At 36.4% G+C, this 24,315-nt stretch overlaps 1 protein-coding gene across 2 annotated transcripts in view; it reads left to right on the plus strand.

Moving 5' to 3' along the window:
- LOC106154522 (uncharacterized) overlaps positions 1–21,593 on the plus strand; it is a 28,066-nt gene extending 6,473 nt beyond the window's left edge. The window contains exons 1-4 of one of the 2 annotated variants that reach the window (XM_087006199.1): positions 5,127–5,755; positions 10,600–11,304; positions 16,321–16,546; positions 17,533–21,593. In XM_087006199.1, the coding sequence (XP_086862325.1) occupies positions 10,964–11,304; positions 16,321–16,546; positions 17,533–17,679 (714 nt within the window). In that variant the 5' untranslated portion in view covers positions 5,127–5,755; positions 10,600–10,963 and the 3' untranslated portion in view covers positions 17,680–21,593. Of the gene's footprint in view, positions 1–5,126; positions 5,756–10,599; positions 11,305–16,320; positions 16,547–17,532 lie in introns of those variants that run through there. The other variant, XM_013528886.3, reaches the window with a different exon arrangement.
- Positions 21,594–24,315: the final 2,722 nt, after the last annotated feature.

A 24,315-nucleotide genomic window follows, 5' to 3' on the forward strand; every position in this document is an offset into this window, starting at 1 on the left:
TGTAGGAATCTGGAAGTGTCTCCCCAAAAACAAAATGGCTGTTTCTGTTGCTCTATCATTTAAAAAAGAGAGAAAGAGCTGAACCTCTCCAAAAAAATTTTTTTTCGTTTCAGCAAGTGTAATATTTGGTATCTACGGAAATAATATGCAATGGTCTTAGTTTGCAAAATGCCAGAAAAAGAAGACAAAGAGCATGATGAGTAAGATTCAATATAGACATGCTTGGCTGCAACGCAGGTAAAATGCCTTGAGTAAAAATTAGACTCTGTTGGACACGACAGCTGAGATTTATTATTTCGGTCTTTTGAGACGCAATAACATACATTTAGTATGCAGTTAAGTCGATCAACTGGCTTAATGGGTGTTTTTGCAAAAAATAAGATGTAATCCATACAAAGAGGCTAATGCGATTAATCAAGCAATAAATGACCCAATCAAGCAGTCCAATGCTTGAAATAAATGATGGTAAAATTCAGTTAAGGACTGAAATAAAGGATGAAACTAATTACTTGAAATAAAGGATGGTAAAATTCAGTTAAGGACCTCGTGAGGTCAATTGTGAAAAAGTAATCCAACAAATCAAGAAGTATTCTTTCGCTTTCATTCTACATGGAGAGAAATAAAACATAGAAATGATCTAACTGGCGGTTTTTTCTTGTATTTAGGCCTCACACCCTCTTTTCACCCTTTATGATAAGGAATAGGGATGGATCGGTCAATTTGTCCCGGTGTGACAGGAATGGAAGTCCTAGGAATGGAAATCTGGGTTCCCCTATGATAAGTACAGGTTAGGGTTAGGTGGAGTTTTGGAGTTAGTTTATTGGACCAATGTCACCTGTACAAAGTAATGGGAAGCGGACTACGGTTCCTAGCGGGATACCATTCCTGTTACACCGGAAAAGGGGATAAGCCCCTGCTTCCTTCTGTCAAGTAAACAAATGGACTATATATATATATATATATATATATATATATATATATATAGCTCATTCAGTAAATTTACACCACTTTGACACAGTGATTGATAAAAGACATCTAAAGACTCATTATTTGTACAACAAATTGATTGTTGGTTTAAAAAAACTAGACATTTTTGCTAATATTGTTCTTCTTTTTATCATCAAAACCGTTATTACAAGTAGGAGTGGTAGTATTTCTAGTAGTTGTGGTTAAGGTTGCAGCTCTAAAAGCAATAATGCCAATAATAGAAGTACCGGTAGTAGTCATTTGAGGAAAATAGGATTTGGTCATTGTGGATAATTTTATCGTCGGTGTTTTTTTAGCTGTCATGTACAACCGTATGCATTTACCTGTACCTTAAGGGTTTGAAGATGCATCAAGGTAGTCAACTATACCGTAAACGGCAGAGGACTGATTTCAAGTTGATGGTTACGTGAGCTATCAGATAACAGGTGTCTGTCTGTACTTGTACATGTAGTGCCTTTGTTACAAACGGTAGCAGTCAGTAAGTGACAACATCCACTCAATCAGTCTGATGAAGGCCTCCGACCAGGCTGGCTGCAAGCTAACAATAGTTGGAATTCTAGCTAGCTTAAGAGATTATTACAATATAAAGGATTTATTTTGAATGACAGAACGGATTCATCAACCATAGGTAAGTATGGGGAAATTTACCCCAGAAAAATCCATTTTGGCCCAAAACTGTTGTTATCGCTTAAAGTAACTCAGTCGTGTAGTATTTTTCTAGCTGAGTTTGAAAAATAATACTGGATGGTGTTGTACATTGCACTGTTTATTCCTTAACAGGATATAAAAAAGAGCTAATCAAAGTCCATTGATTAATGCAGAAACTTGTAGGTACAATGTGGTAATGATTGCCTGAAAAAAACATCGGAAGACACGCTATTACAAGCCGCATATCACATGCACGTTCCTTATATGGTTTCGTGAGTCACACTTTATGCTTTCCCTAACAATTTGTGATTGGAAACAAACAGCTGATGTCTTCTGATTTCGTGAGAAAAGTCACGTCTGGGACATACGGTTTTCTAGGTGCCACGCAACACTATGTTATGGCAAATTCGTTATGGGTTGTTTGTCTTTGATATGTGATTGTTTTAATTGCTTCAATTTTTGAAGCAACGCTGTAAAACCGTAATGAGTCCGAGTCTAAACATCAAGTGGAACGTATTGTGCAAAGTTTACATGTTATTATGTTATTAAAATTTTATAAAACGCATGTTTTCGTTCATTTTTAATTATATCTTTTTGTGTGATGATAACTCTCCCAGCATGCACCATTAAAATGACAAAAATGTGTAATAAAAACCAGCTGTAGCTTTATCATTAATGCAATATGATGAAATGTTTCATAATCTCTTGGATAATACATTGAAATAGGTCGACCTTCAGCTAGGGCCATGTTCTGCATTTGTAATCTATTTAATCATCCATCTTCGCACAATGACTGATCTTACCTTCGAAAGACATGTTACACCCTTATTTATATCCCTGGTCATGTGCACTTGCTAGGAACCTTATACTAGTACTTCTAACATCTTATAGCTTCCTACCCACCAAAAACCCGTACCTTAACTGTATAGAAGCACCTGACGTACATGTATATTCTTTAGTTTGGTGAAGCAAATGAATGTATGTAGGACAACACCAAATGCGCACAGCGTGTATTCATTTGACAATAACATCTTATGACAAGCTCTTGTCATACAATGCAAGCAAATGAATAAGTCTTAGAGGTTTAGAGGCTACTTTTATTTCAGTATACGTGCAAATACAGGTATCAGACTTCTTCAGTGTCTAGTATCTGGGTCTGTATTTCAACACATCATTTACAGTTGTTGTTTGAAGTAGAACACTTATTTTTCTTTTGGTTTGTCTAGTTTCTTTTGATTCGGATGGTTAACGTTCTCTTCCTGTAAACATGAAAATGCGTTAATCTTTTTATGTTTGAAATAAAATTGTCTTTTCAATTTTCGCCTACGGCTTTTGTATAATGTAACAGTGACAACAGGGCATCTGACAGCTTAGTTAATAATAAAATGCAGAATTATCCTTACGTGGTTTCTAACACTGAGATTATCGGATGACCTTTGTTGGAATACAATGGACTTGGTGGATGGATAATTACACCTTTGCCAAAACACGAACGGCATATTTTCATCAATATTTACATCATCATTTGTGTTATTGTGAAGCAGTTGCCTTCAAATTACGTTGAGTACAGTGTACATATCATCGCATACATGTATATGTATCTGTATGTACCCAGCATATGGTCTTTATCTACTGACTGCGTATATAAGTACCTTTTTAAAAACATATGATAAAAAAAAACGATACAACGGAACAATAATCTAATTTGATCCAAATGCACGTGACACACAAAGATAGCTACTGATACCAATCAGTTCCCAAAATTGAATCTGTGAAATAAGATGGCAGCCAGTATGAACTTGATTTGGCATATCTAGCCACACCAAATATCCACACTAAAAGCTTTCTCATTACTTTGTCCAAACAAAATTAGCATTTAACGACGTGGGCAGCTTCGTAATTGCAGTCTGCAAACCCCAACACCACTGATAATCAACTGCGATCCCTATTATAACAATGTATCTATAAAGGATGTATTTCAGTGAAATTGCCTGCTGATCAATTTATACAAGAAAGGTGCCCAAAGTTCAAGTGTTATCTAAACACCTGTGCGTAACAAGTCATGCATCCGAGGATTAAATGCCAAGGAAACGAGTTGCCACATACACTCAATGCCTTTAGATTGCTAACGTATTGGCAGCCTAACGGAACAAGACAAAAAGCAAAGGCTATGGATAGGGATTAAAAATATGGAGAAAAACTTCCAAAATTTACGTTATTATAAAACCTTTAATCTTGTCAAAAACGCAAAAAACGCTATTTTAGTTTCATGCTAATGTTTCAAGGGAAATATTAAAACCTGCTTCTGCACATTTAGGAGGAACCTCAGGGAATAATTTGAAATCTGTGCGTTGTTCACTCCCAATTTGAATACAATTGAGGCCTTTTTTATTTGATTCTGTCTGTTTTTTATATATCATGGGAAGAAGATAAATGTAGCCTCTAGAACTCATGTTGGCATGTTTTCATTATGCTCCCGAGACATGCTTCATGTATACGAGTTGCCACTAAAAGAGTTTATTTTATGGTGAAAATCTCAGGCGTAGAATAGACAAGACTTTTCAAATTCCGAAATTGTAAAATTGTTGTGAAGATCCCTTGCTAGATTGAGGGACTAATACATAATAACGGTTATGTTCATCTTGTTTGCTGCTTTCCTGAGGAACAATGGATCGAATGATTCTATAGAACTACTGCCTCTGGAAAAAACAACTCATTCATTACTTTATGAACAGATACTGACGTAGTTAAAAAACTTGATTGTCCCGGCGTGACTAAGTTGATATTTTCAGTGTGACAAGAACAATGACTTCACTTAAAACTTACAATGATCCAAGCAGTGCATTATCTTCATCTATCTTAGTACGATGTAATACACTATTTTAATCATAATCTGTTTGTTCCCATGTTTAAAGAAATGGATATTCTATGGAAGGAAATCGGCAAAATCAAGTTACAGTGTTTTTGGCGACATCAGGACTTTAAGAAGTTTTGCTCCACAACCCCACTTCCTACTTACCAGTATAGAACCATTGGGACGAAAATGTAGCTTAGCATCCCGAAGCGCATTTCAAATGAAAATACCTTAATGACGTCTTAAATCGCTTACTCTTTTTCGGCAAAATCGTGCGGGAACGATCTCTAACCATGGGAAATCAACTTATTCCCCGTGTAGGCCCCAAAAACCACCACTGTAATTGTACTCAGTCGCGTTGCAATAGATTTCCATATTTTAACATCTAAGCACGTGGTCTGTTGTGTATAGTAAATAGTAAATGGCAATTTTGCAGTGATATCCAAAAATTATCTTACCTACATGTACATTGGTATAAGAACATGTCCAGTCAAGGTGGGTCGGCACCACTCTGAATACATTATACATTACTTTACTTTCTAAGCAGACCGTTTGATTAAAAATTCTAGTCTTAATAAGCGAGTCCAGTTATCTTGTTAGTTTAGTTATCTGATCACAGTGGTTGAAAGATGCGGGAAATAATAGATGGTTTAATAGATCTACTCAACCATGATAAGTTTGGAGAGAGAGAGAGAGAGAAAGAGAGAGAGAGAGAATAAAGGCCTAATCTATCTGTCCATACTTAATGGATTTGTATAAAGAAGATTCGTTTTATTGATTGACACATTTGTTAGAAGAAGCTAAGACAGTGCACTCTCTGACCAGCAGTACACTCATTACTCTTTCGTTGACGGATTGTTCGGCTAAGCCTTTGATAAAGACGCATAAAGTAGAACAAACAGCTAGGTGTTTGCACTTGTAACGATATGGAAAGTGCAGTTTGAGTGATGTTCAAAGACGCATCGTTTATTAGTTTTCTACTGTGTGGCATTTGTCGACAGTGCTGTAAAAGAGCAGTGAAATACTAGTAATCTGCAGTGAGTGCATGAAGAACATCAGTTGCTTCGTCTGGATGTTCCAACATATATGGACAAGCGCTGTTCAAGCGGCTATTGTTTTGAATGCGTGTGCAATGAAGATAACGTTGCCTATGTTATTAGATGATTTTTATGGCCAATCCATTTTCTTTTTTTCTTTTTGCTTTGGTGACTTGCGTGCACGTTCTGAAAACTCTCACGAGGATACAGATGCTGCAAAATGGTAGCAGTAAGTTGATCTTTTATTTTTTTGTATTGATCGATGATTTCAACAAAAACGTTTTATAAAAGGGACAATTCTATTATAAAGAGCTATGATATGCGTGTTCATGGTTTCATATTGTTATTTTTGTTCCTTGTAGTTTATCAGATTTACTTAGAAATGTTATTGATTTGTTATCTCTCTCCCTTTTTGCGGAACGAACTTCTCCCTAACAAGGCCATGTCGGCACGCATGTAGGAATGTTGCTTGTTAAGCATGCGTCACACTCTCCTGCAATTGTACACCGAATGGGCACACGCTAAAGAAATGTTCAAATTTGTCTCTGATCTAAAAATATCAGGCTATTCGTGGGGGATATTAAATGGCATAAGCCATAGTTTGTGCACCGGTGGAGTTTGGGTTCTTGGCGGCAACTTCGTGAAATACCTAGAGTGCCACAAATTTCGAAAAAACTTCAGAAAGGTTCGTCTTCTGTTGAACCTCTGTGTCCATGTTGGTTTTCATGAGGCCATCGAGAAGCATTTTGTCGAATTGCGTCATCATTGTCTTTATTATTGGTGCCATCAAGCATTTTCGCCCCACGAAGACATACGAAAAAAAAAAAAAAAACAAGAAGCTTTCCGATTGCCTAATGGAAGGCAACACGATTGTAATCGTGAAACACTTGCAATGCCGTCGTATAGACACCTTATTATAGTACGATGACATCGAGATAGGACCAAGGTGTTGGGCAATTCTTACACGTAGAACATTTACAATGGTTTTACTACAAAGTCGACCTAACACACTCTCTACACGAGATCTTATTTCTCGTCAGTTCCTTATAGAGTTAATAACTGCATATATGACACATATATTCTATACCTCCACTGAAACTGATATTGCCGCTGTAGATAGCAATTGAATTCTTACTTATCCATAGGGTGTTGATCTGTTCCATTTATCTACTTTGTCCCGAGGAATCCAAACGGTCCATTTTTAATGTGAATGTGTTCTTCACTGTTTAGTTGCAATTCGCCACTTAAATGAAATATTTTAGCAAATTTATTTTGGATTGAAAAACAACACATTTCCTATGAAAACATATGGGCAAAATATGCAAAAACAATAGTTCGCGTTTCATCTGTTTCTTTCAATGTGTGTTGGCGGACATTGCGTGCTTGATAACATAATTAAAACATCTTTTGGGATTTCATCGATATTTTCTTCGGTTGGTAGCACACCAAATTGTCAACCAACAAACTACCTTAGAACCTTGTAAAAATAAAAGGCGGGCGTGCTCAGAACAATGCGTTATATATATATGAAGTTTTATATTTTTGCTGTGAATGCAATTAACCTGTTCATTTAAAGTGACCATTGGCAACAGACATTTCGTAAAACACTCATATGGATATAGGATAATCCACCTATAACAAATATCCTGACCACTGATATAGCATCCAATGAATAAGATGTGCTGTGACTAACCATCTCTCCGCCGTTGATAGTTCTTTTCGCTTCTGAAATTGATTGAGATTTATAAGAAGTGATAAATCGCATATAACGTGCTAATGATAACATAATCATAGATAAAAAGGATAACAAGATTTAATCTTGTTTAATGATCGATTGGGAAAATGAACTTTCATTTGAACTGTCTCGAAAGCATTTGCAATGATTATGTGGACGAGAAGTCTTTAACAAACCTAGGCTAGCATATCTTTAAAACCAGCGCAATTGCGTCTGACCAGTATTTCTGAAAGGTTTGACTCCCTTGAGAATCCAAAAAGTGAGTTGTTTGCAGACAGGGGAACAATAATGAATATAGACAATAGTTGAAACTGCTTTAAGTCATCAGAAACATGCCCCAGTGTGGGACTTAATATTTCTTTTTCTAATTTTGGCCCCCTTTTCCGCCCTTGGCTTAAGACATTTATCAATTTTGGGAGCATGCACTCTAGGGATATTCTATGGATATGAAGGTTAACACTGAACAATTGGTATTGAACTGATCAATCCTCCTTATAGAAAAATGAATAACGTGGGAATATAAATTAAGGAGTCTTTGAGTAGTATGTAGATACTGTATTAAAATTGACATCAGGACGTACTTTCCAACATTATCTCCCTACAAAAGGTTATTGTGATTGGGTTTTAATTGCTTGTCTTCAGAACCTACTGGCAGTATTCGTCGCACCTCAATTTACCGTGTGTTTCATTACTTAGCAAATTGATGAAACTGAATAAAGCTAACGCTGTTCAAAAGATTTTCGAAAAGATGTTAAAACATCATCAATACATATTGAGGTATATGTTGTTTAACTCAAATTGGATGTAGCACCCGATTCCTATTTAGAATTGCTTTATTCCAATAAAAGATGAGCCGCGTATAGAGTGCGTTGATTACATTCAATTTAAAGGTGAAACATATCCTCTCTTACAGTAGAATAACGGACCATCACTGATTTATTTGTTCTTTAGATAACCTATGATGCCAGCCAGCCAGCCTGGTCAAAAGATATAGGTATCGCCTTCAAAGCTGAGGGTTGAATCCCTTCTATTACAGCTGCTGTATATTCGACGTTAAGTAGATTAAGGACACAATGTTTTTCTACTTAAAATCCAATGCACAATTTGGTCAGTTAGTTTGAATTCTTGCAGCGCAATAAACTTGCGATCCAGGGTTTCTGTCACCATCAATTGCAATCGGCCTTATGGAACAGAACTTTATATTTAAGTTTGATAGATTTAGATAAACTGACATGAATAAGAGGCAGCTTATGGGATTTTGTTGGATTAAAATATCTCCATCTCTATCCAGTGGTCTCAAATTAAAAAGTCAAAAAGTCTGTAAAAAGCTTTTAAGACAGCTAAATTCCACACCTTATGAAATATTGTAACAAAAAATGCATGTGAGTGCACTTAGTAATTGTGAAAAAGACATATTCATGCAGGGTTTTCAATGTCAAAATAACAATGGCGAAGGGCAAAGGGATCAGAAAAATGATCAAAAACTTTTTTATCAAATTAAATGAACTGGCATCTACGTATTTGTTTTAAAAACGGACCGAATCCTCAGGTATAAAATTGTTGCTTACAATTAACGGCACTAAGTGTATAACCGTCTACATAGAGCAGCATTTTGCATCCGATGAAAAAATTTGAATTTCATACGAATTTAACAATTTTCAGTATATGAAGAAGTAAAAAGAGCCAAAATTTTGAAAAAAAGGAAATGATAATCAAGTGAAAATTAAAACCAAGATACATTACTGCACCTCATACAAACTTTGTGCAACTTGATTTCAAGATAGCGTTTTTTTTATGTGCATGAAACCAAGAGATTACAAAGATGAAAATTGAAAGAAATAAAACAAGTTGAATCCGGGGAACATTTCCTTTCAATGCTGCTTAGTACAATATTAGAGACGGGCAGTGCAAATTACTTCCGTATAATTTCAAGTAAAACCGATTCTGCGTGCCTTGCCAAGGCAGCACCATCCGCATTCCACCTTAGCCTCGCACCTGAATGCAATTTATACTTACGCCATACCACAATATCTTTTGTCACATAACCTGGTGCAGGTTTCTTATGTCAGTTCCCTGGCTAAAAAGGTTACAAAGACCGCACGTGACTAAGTGACTTTGCAAAGTCATCTTTGCAAAGTCGACTTCTAAAGTTTTTTTTTTTCTTTTTTTGGTGAAACAGGGGCCTGTATACATGTATGTATGAGCTTTCATGTATACATGAGCTTTCGATAATATGATTTTATTAAATCGATATAGGATATAGTGATCGTTCTCTGACATTTCACGAGCTTCCCTTTTTAATAGACTTTGCAAATCAAATATGTTTTAATGACAAATGTCGACCTTGGAATTTTCTGTTCAACACCAAACGTAACAGACGTCTATTGTTTTTCACTTAGGATTATATCAATAGATGTCTGGTGTTGAATAGGTCCCTTTTTGTTTTTAATAGTTTAGACACATCGCAACACCACATAGTCTGTAACAACCGTCTTATCACTCATTTTATTGCAGTTGTGAAAGAGGCTGTAATGATACAGCTTGAAAATAGAGGAAACATTTTACCAGCAAACATGTAGATCTGCAGTGGCAACACAGAATGCAGCTGCATGATACACTCAAGTTCTGAGTTAAAAATGCAGGTGCCTGAGAGGGTCTGGTATCCGGTTTCATCAAGATCACTTGCAGTCGTGTTGTGACGGCCAACAAGCCACGCGATTGCGTTCTCTAGCCAAAGGAACTCTATCGCATGGCATTCAACTCGCGTCAATCACAATGGTGGTGGGCGGATAGAGCAAATCTCAGTGAAAAATATATATGTGTGTGTGTGTGTGTGTGTGTGTGTGTGTGTTTATTTACCCGATCTGTTGACATTATTATGGACCTTTGTGCAATAGCTAATACATGTAAATTCGGTTTAACACTTTACTGGGGTTGGTTGGTGCGTCATTGTTGTGCCGTTAAAAATTTTATGCCCTGAAGAAGTGTTTCACATTAATAACGAATGAGAGACTCTTTTCATATTGATTCCAGTGACTTACATTTGCGTAGGCCTATGAAATAATAAAAACCGAAGAACACAAGATTGCTTTCAGTTGAATCCAATTCTGACTCTCGCAATCAGGCAATCATTGGACCGTAGCAGACCTAAGCCATCCGAGAGACAATTGTGGTCAGGGTTTCTATTTGATCTTCCTTTCAATGATTCCCAAAAGTCCACGTGCTTTTACACATTTTAGTCTCATTAAAAGAACATCCTCCGCGTTGTAACGAAACTGTATTTTAACACTGCGTAAGACATATTAAACGCAAATTAATAAATTGCTTTTTCGTTTCAGTCAACATGAAGGAAGTCATAGTTTTTCACAGACTGTTCTTGGATACAGGATTAGAGGATTTTTCTGGTTAATGACAGCATCGGCTGTCGGCCAGAGTTGTTTAACACGGAAACGTGCAGTCATATTGACGGAAGACACCAAGTAAACAGCTTATTGATCGGCCCGCATTGTTGTCATATATCGAGCTATCGAGTTGAGAGATACTCGTACATGTTGAGCCTCAGATCTTATAAATACCTTGCCTTGTGGTTTCAATTACGTTTATTGGAGATAAGTCGGTGCACAGATCTGAAAAACCGCCCTTGACTAAGTGTGTAAATTTGGTGAATTATAGCTTTTGGAGTCGTGAAAAAGTAACTTCAAAATGGGAAGTCATATTTCAAAGGGCAAGTTCTCGAAAAAGCCCGTCAATGGCCCAAAATGTACGGAACCGGTCACCGCCTCCACAAGTGAAGGACAAGCGAACGGGCACGCTCACAAGTATGTACAGACGGAAGACGCGGAGTTACCGACCAAAAGCGACGACGCTGATATTCAGGAAACAAGCACGGGGAGTACAGAAACGCAAAAACATCTTAACCCCAAGAACAGACCATCAGAAGCAGACGTACCATTTGTAAATGAAGATCAGAAGAAGATCATCGTTAAAACATGGAATATCATAAAGGAAGACATAGCCAAGGTTGGAGTCATAACATTCACAAAGTAAGTATATAGTCATTTTAGTATTGTTAGAGTCTACACGTTAAAAAGAGAGGCGCATCCCCAAGAAGGCCGTGATATGGATATTCGTGATGGGTGATTAATCTGTAGTGGCTATTGATATATACCGCTTATCCTTCCAAATGCCTCACGAAATCTTTACAGTCATGGGTTTTTGTATCCACTTCATTCTATATCTAGAGAAACTATGTATTTTACGAGCTACAGTGAAACGTGTACGCCTAAAAACCCTTGTAGATATCTGAAAAGAAGCCTAAAAGTCGTGTCTCAGACGTCTCAGCACCCGTTTTGATGAGTCTTAGTAGCTACTGCTGCACCGCTTATCCACGGAGCACCTCATGAAATCTTTACAGTCACTGCTTACTTTACAGTCACTGGTTTTTATATCTACACGTAAGTACGCCCAGAGAAACGTGTGTCATGTGCAGGTACTACAGTGAAACCCTGTACGCCTTAAAAGCCCAACAGACATAGGAGAAGAAGCCTTAAAGTTGTGTCTCAGACATCTTTATGTCCGTTATGATGAGCTTTTTCAGTTGAAGTACGATTACAGGGTAGTTTATTTGCTGCGATTTCCAACTTAAATACAATTGCTTAAATAAATAATGGTATAAAAATTATAGTTAAATGGACCAATTACGTGTACTAACTCCAGTTAAGGTAAGAAATTCTCCCTTTACTATTTTAGGATAATATAAAAACCGATATATGGGGAAAATGAGGATCCAGAATTATATACATTTAGATGATCTAAAGGTATTGCCTTGTTTCAATTTCATATACATATGAATAAAGAAAAAGATAAATAAACAAAAAAAGTTGATAAAATGATTGCTGAATTTCAACAAAAAGACAAGGATATATAATCATAAATTTAAATTAATCAGCAACGGCGATTAAAATGTTCCTTTTTCCCTATTAAGCATACGCCTTCATTAGCCATTATCAATTTCTATACTTGGCGGAGCAATGTGACTTGGTGTTTAGTGTCACCAGTGGGTTTAAGAGTTATATGAAGGAAGTCTTAAACCCTTAGCTACATTCTTCAAATTTTGTTACTTTTTTAAAAGCATGCATATAGTGTACACTTTTGATAAAAAAGGTTGTCATACCACCATTTTGTGACGTCCTCAACAGACATCTCATTTTATTTGCTAGAGGTGATAATTTGTAAACAAAACACATGACAACCTTATGGATAAAGAGTGTGTATATGTGTTTTTTGCGCAAAAAAAAAAAAACGATCCATTTCCTGCATGGGAAGGTGTTTTGATGTAGATATAATCCTGAAAACGTGCCTGGGAGAGGCAATTAGGGTGGAAGACTATGAACGACTTGGCACTATCTTATTCACTAATGTATGTCCATTTGCTATAGCAACAGTGGCCCCGCGCACACACACGAGAGAGAGAGAGAGAGAGAGAGAGTTGTGTGTTCAGTGGGAACTGGCTTTTAGCATGTTAGAATTTCTAATTTTTCATCTTTTTAACCACCGAATTCGAAATCATGCAATCCATTGTAGACATGCTTTAGCGTTGAAGTCTGACTCTCATTAATATACTTGAAAAGTGGGCATATTGAAATTTAGATAATCCCGTATTATCATTTGTTTTCATAGTTGATTAATTCCTAAAACGCTACATGTATTAAACATTTAAACGGCAAAGCGTACGAAATTAAGATCCATTAACAGTTGACGGTTTTAGCATCAATTAGGTAGATATCAGCCCAGCAGTTGGTATTGAAATGAAATGATAGTCAATCCAGTCTCTGATACTCTTCTATTCCCCTTATAATTATGTCTCAGCTGTTTTACACTATGTGCACTTTAAGAGAAAAAAATGAAATGCTCTTGCATGATCGCCCTCTCCAGTGAACTATATGTTTTTCCTTGACGATCGAAACGTGTTTCATGCTTCAACTAAACCTTCTTGTACTACGACATATCTCTAAAGGATTAGGGCTGTTTTTTTAACCGTTCACATGGAGTTTAGTTCGCACGGGTTTAAAAAGCAAACCAATATCATCATAAAACGAGTCAGGTGCTTCCAGAGGATCTGACTCAAAACCCTACCGGTTAATGCCATGGCATTCTGCTGCTAAACACTTCAAAGATGGATATAAATTCGACTAGAAATGACATAGCGATCAGCGGACAAGTGAAGTGCTGACAATCAATTTGTCTTGCGTTATGGTTATTCAACCACGTAACATGAGTCTCCAATAGGCCAATACCGCTCTCAATTCATCATGTTAACAGCTAACGGCTGCTAGAAATTGTAAATCTACGTTAAATGTTCTAAGGTCTGACTGCCAGATGATCGAGTTCATCTGTTAGACGTTAAATTATATTCCACTCCAGAAACAGGTTGTGTTTTAGTCCTTCTTAGTTTACCAATTACTGTAGCCGATTTGTTTTTTTTTCTGCTTCATATAATATTTGATATCTCTGAAAAAAGGAGCGTGATTTCTTGTTAGGTTTACGAGAGTGTATCTGAACCAAAAGTGGCGTCTGCTTGTGTTCTTAAAGTTCAACATGGAGAGATTCCAAGAATATAGCATGCTATGACTACATGTGTAAGTCTTCTGAAGCATGGTGCCATTATCTAAGTAGATGTAGCGTTTTGTACAAAATAACGTGAGGTTTCCTTGCATTGCGTGTCAGAAAGACGGATGAATTCAGGCGGGTTACACGATGCGACTGTGACTAAGACGAACGACTGTATCTCATCGGATAAACCGCACATAAGATGATCAGGTAGCAGATTCACCTTAGCTTTGCTCGTTGCTATGAGTAAGATGTAAATTTGCTTAACATCCAACTGAAAAGCTTCAGAGGCAGGTTACCAGGTTACCAATGGCAGGTTACAATCACTAATTAGTTTTGATTAATCAAAATAATCCAAGTTATTGTGCGCTGTGATACAACTTGGCACCGGTCTAGTCGTTCCATAAAGTTTATAACCATTATTTACAATGATTAACAGACAGACATGCAGGCAGACAGACAGACACAGACAGGCAGGCAGACAAACACAGACAGGCAGGCGGACAGATGGACAGACAGAATGCTTTTCATGCCATTCACGAATTAAGCGTGTTTTAACCCACTGGCGTTTGATGAGTTATTATACCCCATTGGTTATAACCTTAAAGGGACGTAGCACAGTGGGGTTTTTAAACACATTTAATGAATTATATCTATCACTGAATGCAAACCAGTTTTCTGGAAGGCAACACTGCCACAAAGTAGACGGGACGACTTTGGGTGTATCTTATTACTGTCATTGCAATATGTGAATGTGCCTGTAGGCGTAAATCTACCTCGAGCTCAAGTACGAGTAAGCTTACTCGTGTAGTACAACATAATAACAGGTGCTTTAAGTGATGTATTTTACGAGGAGTTGCCTTGATATGAACACATTGGAGCCCAGGGGAAAAATAACAATACGTCAGTTGTCCAATCAACGGGAATCTGTGAATTCATGGTTTCAAGGGATTTTCCTGTGGTCTTTGTTATATTAGTGGGGAGGTCTGACAGAAATGACAGGTTTCAATTGAATGCGGGTTAAAGGGATAATAACTCTTCGTATGAGGTCTATATTTCACAATAAAAACATTGTGAATAACTCATAGAAATATAACATATTCTGTTTTACGACAAAAACAGGAGTTAAAGCTATTATTCTGATATCTGAGCTTGTCTTCAGACTACGTGACCTCCATTGATGGCAATACTCTGTTGTAATCTCTTAAGAGATTTTAACAAAAAACCAAACTTTTTAGAAAAAAAACCAGGGACTAACTTTGAATGTAGAAATGGATTCATTAACCATTGGTAAGTATGAGAAAATTGTTATTTACTCCAGGAAAATTTATTTTTTGGCCAAAACGAAGAGTTATTATCCCTTTAAGTACGTGTTGTACGTGTTGATAGAGGGGAAATAACTGAAATTACAGAAGTCGAGAATTTCCCATCCCAGTGTTTTTCTGTCATCTGCCAAATAGTTGATCAATCTGATATGTATGTAGACATAATCTCGCTCAAGTGCATCACTGTGTGCATCGTGCCGCTGAAAAAAAAACTTTATTTTTTTCTGTGCATTAATTGTTCCTCACGGGAAATAAATAGTTTGTTATTGAAGATCCTCATTTTTTTTTCTTCAAAAGACACCTTCAAGTAAGCAGTATTATAATTAAGCCTTGTCACAGTAGTCAGTGGTGGCCTTATGTCCCACGCGGGACGAAGAGCAATGATGATGATGACAGTAGTCAGTGTAAGATGAAGTACGACTCTCTTGTGCATGTGGCCCAGGGAACTGTTTTCCAAAATAAATAAATAAATAAATAAATAAATAAATAAATAAATAAATTCCCTAGTGTTCTTTACCTTTACTTTAATCCATAATAAATTAGTCGTAGCCCAACTATTGAGGGGTGACAAAAGTATTGCGCCACCTGTGTAAATAGTGCCCTATGAGACATGGGGGACCCGTTCGTAAAAAGTGATTTGTGGTTTAAAGGCTGTCAAGGCTTTGAATCGTGCAGCGAATAAAATATTTTGGCTGTTATAGGTTAGGGTCAGGGTCAAGCTTTTTATTTAAGTGGATAGCAATAGAATTATTTTCAACTGAAGTAGACTGTGTTTTTGGCCTTAAAGTTTAGGCCGATTTTTGGATATGAGGGTTTTTTCTTATTCATTTATTTATCTATTTATTTATTTATTTATTTATTTATTTATTTATTTATTTATGTGTGTTTGTGTGTGTATGAAACCACACCAAGATCTAAAATCAAATCTTAAGAGTAATTGGTAATTATCAGTCAGAGGAAAAACCGTAGAACCGTACACTGGACGGAGTGCACGTAGTTAGAGTCTGACAGGCATCTATTCTCTTTAAACTATTTGGAACGCTTTTTAACTTTAAATTTTTGATAGAAAAAATGTGTTTTGCAACGTGCTTTTCATTACTATGCTATATCATATTCAATTTTTAGACTATTTGAAACACATCCCGATGTAAAAGAGGCTTTCCTGCACCTGAAGGACATGTCCCAAGAAGAGCTGGAATACAGCGACATACTGAAGAGACACACGCTGCGGGTGATGCAGTCCGTTGACAAGGCCGTATCGCGGATACACAAACCAGTGATGATTCACAACGTATTTCTGGAACTTGGAGAGAGGCATATTGACTACCATGCTGAACCCAGAATAGTTGACGTAAGAATCAATTTAGTTCTCACTTTGTACTCTTAGGAGTTTGCTTTAATTCATAAACGTTGGTTATTTGATTATTATTCTTTCTAGTCAAATAAATCACTCCCGTTCTAGCTTCCTCTTAAACAAACAGAGAACAGTCTTGATGTAACTGTGAAACTATTTTGCCTGCTCCTTGTTTTTTGTATTTTGTTATTATTTTTGAGGGAGTTGCGATCGACAATTTCACTAATAAGAAGAGCAGTACCGATTCTACAGGTCAAAGTCATGTTTGTCATTCGTCTACTTATTGCATAAATAATTAAAATTATAATTCTGTAATAATATAGCCTACCTCATGGTATAAATATGAGCAAGAAAGACTTTACAATTTTCAAAGGGAATGCTTTCCAGGAAATCCCCTTTGACCTACGTATTTTACAAGGAGTATAATAAATATTATTTGAAATGTATTTTACAAATACATTAAGACTCAAAGGTAAACATATCTGAAATTAGTCTAATGTATTTTCTACCAGCATCATAGGGCGTACTGTTCTATTCAAAGCTAGCAAATGGCTGATGCCTCTGCTGAATGAACCATTTTGAGACTATATGGCCTTTGTGCGTGGCAAAAGTAGACATTTATGGATATATTTCATGTCAGTAAGACTAGGGCTACTCAATTTTTATGTGATAGAAATCCCTGCAGCAAAAGGGCTTGTACATATGATGTGACAAACAGTATTAGTTTACAGACGGTCAGTTTGTATATATTTTTCAAGCCTGTTTGCTGAAATAATATTGATCACATAAATAGTTGCTCCTACATGTACATCTATAGCAATTTAATACAAAATACTAAGTTTGATCTCATTTTCCCTTTTTTTTAATATTAAAACCGCGAGGAAGCAAATCCATTACCTTTTCATATTATCTATACCTTTGTTGTCTTTAAAGTAGCACATTTGCCGGCATTGTCAAGCCCTTATCCTGTTCTCTATTTGCAGTTGATGGTAGTTCAATTCATAGAGGCTCTACATTCAAGATTACCAGCGGAACACTGGAATGAAGAGACTGAACAAGCATGGCAACAGTTTTTAGAATACACCATGTTTTTTCTAAAAGTACCCATTCTCTGTATGAGGAAGACGTAATTATTTACATCAAAGGCACACGTGCTCGCAGCATGTACGCCTGTAGTAGCACGAGGGAATGAATTCCTCTTTCAAGAGTTTCTTTATATCTACTGTCTGTGATATAACTTGTTTCCTGGATATGCCGTTTTTGCCGCTGGAATTGGATCGCTCTGGGGATGAGGATTATATCAAACATAACAACATTTGGGCACCGGGCATCAACAACATATATCTCTGCGTTTCTCTATCATATAAGAAGAATGTAATAACAATTAGAAATATAACATCCATCCAAGAACATATGTCTTGCACACACCCCCCCCTCCTCCCCAACGAATATGTGATTTTAATTCCGGAATAAGCGTTGATTACTTTACATCCTCTCAAAGGTCTACCTTTGATACGATAATACGTTTTAAGAATTGTAGCTGCAAGTTTCAGATTTACTCAGACCCAGCTGCCGCGCAGGGATCCAAATCGAATTTTGTATTTGGTCACTAGTAGACGTTGGTTTCAAACCACCGTTATTCTTTAAAATGCTTTTTACCAAATTCATCATCTGAAATCTTATTTTGGTTCAATTTTAGAAAATTTGGGTAGCCACAGATACGAAAACTGGCAGATTTTGTAGAATTATTACTAAATAACGAAATTAAAGTCAAGCATTTTGAATGCATTCAAGTAGATTAACATAGCTTAAGTAGAAGAGGTTTAAAGTTACTATCAAAAGTTGCACTGTAATCTTTATACCTTTTCTTAAAAAATTGCTTTTAACTGATGAATAGTTTGAACAATGCGTTGACTAGGACTAGGAACCTTTAGCTAAAATGGTACGGTATAAAGCTTGAAAATTCTCACATAGATTCTGCGTTCATTGTTTCTCTAATGAAAATAAGACTCCTAAGTCAGCGCACTAAGACAGTCCCCAAAATGCGCTTTTTTTCCCTAGATGGGTCCCTTTTCATGTGTTTACGGACTTTTTAATAACTTCTGGCACTATAAATGAAACAGATTTCCAGTTATGTGATCGCTCTTCTGTCATTTTCGTCCTTTTCTCATTTAAAACCAACTGGTATAACAAGAGCAAGAAAACACTTAAAGAGCCAACATCATGGACCGCTCGATACATTTAAAGCAGATATTTTCCACTTTGTTTTAGAAGATGTAACCAATCGACGCTTATTTATAAATTATACACTGTATTGTGCAAGATATACCATATTTCATCTCCATCAGAATATTAGATATCCTGCTATGACAGTCTGAATACGACTATTTGAGCGTGAAGAGAGGATGAGTCCAATATTCAATTCTTAAAGCCGTAGAGGATGAGACAACTATTTAACTGATCGGTTGACAGTTTGGACACAACTGAAGATCTAAAGAGAATGGGATGTGAACGAGAATGAAGCTATTGACAGAAAGGTCGGTGTAACTGTGAAATCTGCGATAACAATAATACAGGCTGTATCAAAAGGATTGTATTATAGGCCTGCTTATCGTTCAAAGGTTTCCCTATGCGCTCCTCGCACGTACGCACGCACATACACGTGTGCTCATACTCACAAACACGTATACAAACGTGAGTTAAAGATTGGACATGTAAGCATAAGTACATGTATATATGTAAGAAACAAGGCAACAGACCCATATTAGGAGCGTTGGATATTTCCCGATTGCAGTGTTAATGTTTTACACAATAAGACCATGCAGAGTAAGGGAAAACAGCCCACCCTGTCAAGACGAATCCCCTCGGCCTGTTTTACCAATTTTAAAAACTTGCATTTCCAGACAGCTATGTATATCAATGAAAACGATAAAATATCTGAGTCAAATAAGTACCAGTAGCTCATACCGACTTTTCTATAATCTTATCATCGTATTTCTCTTAAGTTTCTTTGATTCTGAAAGACGCGTACCGTAATTTGTATCATCATGCAATGTCACAGGTGTTCACATATTCATAAAGCCGAGAATCTTAATTATTTTCCTGAAGGAGCTATACTAGGTATGGGAAATAAAAGGTAAATGAACTTGGAGATATGAACTTGTCAAAAGTAATTTAATACCGCAGTGAGGCACCGAAATTTAGTAGTGCTCGGTCACAATTTACCCCAACACTGTTTGTAGCATTCGTTCTAATGTTTTTGAAATGATGAAACACATGAAAGGTCATTATGAGTTCCTCAGTTCAGATATACAATGATTTATTTTCTGAAGCAACTTGTTCATATTGAAAATGACATCGCAATTATATTCTCTACGAAAAGATAATGGTTCACAAAAGCCCATAATCAAACTGATATGAATGGATCTGATATCATTTACACAATGCTTAGTATCATATAAATCTGCGATTTGAACTGAAGAAACAAAACACTGAACGGTAGTGGTTTGAACTTAGGTACGGAAACGCTTGATGGCACTCCTACTGTACCTACAATGTAATTCCTTATTGTGCTGACAGAAAAAGTTCAGGATTATCTTAGGTGGATTTAGAGAGGCGTTATCATCAAGTGCCTACTTATTTCTGAGCCTGTATTTCTGAACGCAGCCGATGCCTTTTGACAGTGGAGGTACTACCTTGAGATGCCTAATAAGCCAATTACCAAACCCCAGAAACCCAGTTAAGGATTGAATGATTAGCAATTGTTAACTGTAATTTATCTAATATTGCACGGTAATTGAACGGCGGTGGGTTGACAAAGCAATCAATCTGTGATTTGCATTTATTTCGAAAACAACTGAAATGTAATACACGAGGAGATATTCAAATCGATCCATCTTTTTTATTCGGAGATGTAGGAAAATTTTATCCTTTTGTTCCATACGCCGTGGTGTAAGTAGGCTGTATTTATCTCATAAGTTTTTAATAAGGCTGACGCTGATATGGAGCTATAAGTGTCAACCATAATACCATGTACAGTTAAGCGCAAACCCTAGGGCGATCTAAGTCTTTGGGCACTGACAGAGCTCTTTAAGTACATGTACATGACCTCTCTTTACTGATATTTCAATTTGAAAGTTTTTACATTATTATGGCATAATATACCTTGTTAAATTTTATTGTACCAAAGAATTGTAAAATTACAGATACTCCATACAGCAGCCGTAAAAGTGTAAATTTTCTATTGTCTTCTGTTTCTTGCATTTTAATCACTGTGCTGAATTTGGAAGGTGGAATATAGTCATTTCAATATTCTTCGAACGCATGTAAGGTATATTACATTAGGTGGTCATACATTTGAGCCCTTAAAGCTTACTTGCCTTGATTTTACTATCCCAATCTGTTAGCTGAAAACTGAGCGTGGTGATGGTATTACTGTTTGTAAGTGTGGTCACACTAGTTTGGTCACACTAGTCGCTGTCACAGAAGACCCGTATAAACACGGGAATGGAAAAGTATACAGGAATTGGTTAGAAACGGTATGTACTGTAACCTAATCTTTCTCTGGCAGGAGTGCTAAGACAAAACTGGATGAATTTTCTTTTTCTTAGGTATTTGTTATAAATACTATTCCGTTGAAGGTTTATGTATAATTTGTAGAAACATATTTGCTAAGCGTATTTTCTAAATTCTGTAAGCGCACTTTTTAGATATACTGCACAAGAAAAAATTGACTTATATATAATAAGGTTTACTATATACAATGCCTTTGAAAATATGATTTTTGTATGGTTTTTTCATGTGACATATAATTATTTTGACAAATGAGACTAACTATAGATTTACTACAGTTAAGACAAGCAATCCCCAATAAACACACAGTATGTTTAAACAGAATTAACCGAGAGCTCGGTAATTGGTTTTAAGTATTGACAAGGGAGACTCTCAAATGTTTTCTTTGTGTTGATTTTGTACAACCGAGTCTTTCTTATATTACGCACAATGTATTATTCTAATTTTATAGCATAATAAACACTTTAAGGATCGTGAATACGTTGTTTTCAGTGAGTGGTTTTCATTAAAAAATGCAACTATTTTAGGTCCGAATAATAAACTTTGCCTCTTTACATACGTCGCTAAAGGTGCTATAGTTTGGCAAAGGTCAGATCAACTGCCCAATAGCAAACCTGGACAGTTAAATAAATTATCCTCTCATTTTGACATATCAAACGCATTCTTGAATAATCAAATGTCTTAAGTTAACAAACTCATTGCAAACATGTTGACTCACTTTTATCTGGAAACAGCATTGCAATTTTCTTATTATTATAATGACAGTAGGCCTACTAGTGCACATTAATTCCTAGCTGGCATCTTTATTAGAGCTAGACAAGAATAGTTCGCCATTTAACTTGCATGGCTGAACCTCTCCTGTTAAACCATCTGTCATATGCCTATAACTTTGGAATTCTTGTTAATTTCACATACATCTGGGATTCCCGGTCATAGGATGTGCTGTTCTCATTTAAAAATAAGCAATTGATATGGCCTATACTGATGAATGAATAAATTCTGAGAAAATCTCAGTTTACGAAAGGATAGGTTGATAGCCCTATTAATATCTTGAACGGATGCCTGCAATATCTACCTCATCTCCATTGAGAAAAGCGGTTACAAAGCAAAGCTGTTCCAAATATCCAAAGGTAAAAACAGCCTCCCAATCTATAGAAGATGTTTGGTGTTTAATATGGTTTTTAGCCTCTGATCACATTGCAATATGGCAGTGGATTACATGGGTTTATAGGAGGCCAATTTGGGTCAATATTCAAGTCCAAAAATCTAGCTGGGACCCGTTGTCTTGGCCCGTGCCCAATTGAGTTGGAAGGCGCGTACAGCTTGGCCCGGGCCTTATCTGTTGTAGAAAAAGCCCAAATGTCACCCGTGATTCTACTTAGGCTTTAGAACAACTGAAATTAAGCTCACGTGGCTCTCTTATGCTCTTGAATAGGCTACATACAGTCTAAACCTCTAATTTTGTTTTAGAGTAGTTCAATGCATGCTCTTACATAGATTTTAGAATAACCCCATGCCATTGGTCAAACATTTTTAAAGCACTTTGAACCCCATTTGACTATACTCGTTACCTCCACCATTCTAAAGTGATCTTTCATTTTGCCGGACTGGTTTCACAAAAAAGCCATAGCCTGAAAACTGATCTTAACTTTCAGATCTAAAAATCTGAATTTGTTTTGACCCAAATAAATCAGTAGTATGTTTGATAACAGGGAATTCATTATTCATGCTTCAGATCGATATTTACCTTATTTAAATGAACTACTATAGATTTACAACGTGTTATCTACATGTACAACTGGTGTTTTGGTTTAAAGTAAAGACCCTTTTACGGGCACTGGCTCTTTTCAGAAAACATCGCCTGGAATAAAATGATAAGTTGACAGATCACTCAATATAGATCTGCAATACAAGTTTGATTTCTTAGGCTTCGGCATTGTAATGCTTCAGACAACTGCACGTTACTTCTTTCTGTCTATTTACGATGTTAAAAATTAAAAAGGGAACTTCAATGCGAGGCTGGTTATTTGACCAAGAGAAATTATTTAGGTATACATGTTAATAAGCAAGTCACCAGGTGGAAAATATAACAGTTTGACGAAAATATGTTAGAAATTAATGAAAGCTATGAACCTTAAATTAAAACGGAAAAAGTCAATACATGAAGAGTATCTCCAGAGGATGGATATGGCCCCAAAGTCAGCTTACTATCGATGGAGTATTCTTTTTACTTATGAGTGATGCATTTCCTCCTCCTTTATCCTAAGCGACGCAATGAAATACGAATCCCAGCAGCATCTCCTCCCCAATTTAAAAGAAAGTAGGTGACCTAAAAATGGTGTCTCTGGGAGATGAGATTTAGCTGGTAGTAAGTTTTACAAACATACTATTTAGCCCCCCCCCCCCCAAAAAAAAAAATGCACTCAATATGAAAGCACCTATTGTACCAGAAGCAATTATATAACAACTGTGATTTCTATTAAACCGAGGTTCCTAGATGCACTCCAGGAATATTGGCTCAAAATTGTTGACAACTGACTAGCAATGCTCGAGGCTTTTAAGGTTATTGTAACCCTTTATTATCATCCAGATACCGAAAATGAGTTTTTTCTGCACCTAATTATTCAATAATTCATCTATCTTTGTGCTGATTTAAAAGAAAGAAAAAAAAACTCGAAAATATAAAATATCGGCGTTTATATTTTTTCGTTGCAATGTATAAGCATGGGCAACTCAAAGCTTCAATCGTCAGTTTAACACCTTTCTATTTTGGGGTGAGATAGCAACCGGTATGGGGCGTAACTTCATTCCTGAACGAATTTTTATCACCAAAATTGGTAGAGATAACCAGGAGAGTATCGTCTACAATCACGTGCCGTCATTTTGGTTTAAATGTTTCTGTTTTTGAGTTATGAGCCCCTAGGTAAAGATTTTGCTTTATCGACGATAAAGCCTGAACCAAGATTTTTATGAAAAATCGCTGGCAGGGTTTTGGAATACTAAATGGTGTCATTAAATCGACTTAAAACGGTGATCGTGGGTGCTCAGGTAAAAGAGAAATTTGAGAAACCGATTTTCCGTTTTTACCCAAAAAATCGTAATTATGACGTCATCCATAAGATGACATGTGTAAATATTAATTAATTTAGTCATTTAACATTGAAGATTCATTTATTACCCTAAAGAATGTATGT

The sequence above is a fragment of the Lingula anatina genome, chromosome 2 (genome assembly GCF_051362555.1).
Source record: "Lingula anatina isolate TDL-2025a chromosome 2, LinAna3.0, whole genome shotgun sequence".
Lineage (NCBI taxonomy): Eukaryota > Metazoa > Brachiopoda > Lingulata > Lingulida > Lingulidae > Lingula > Lingula anatina.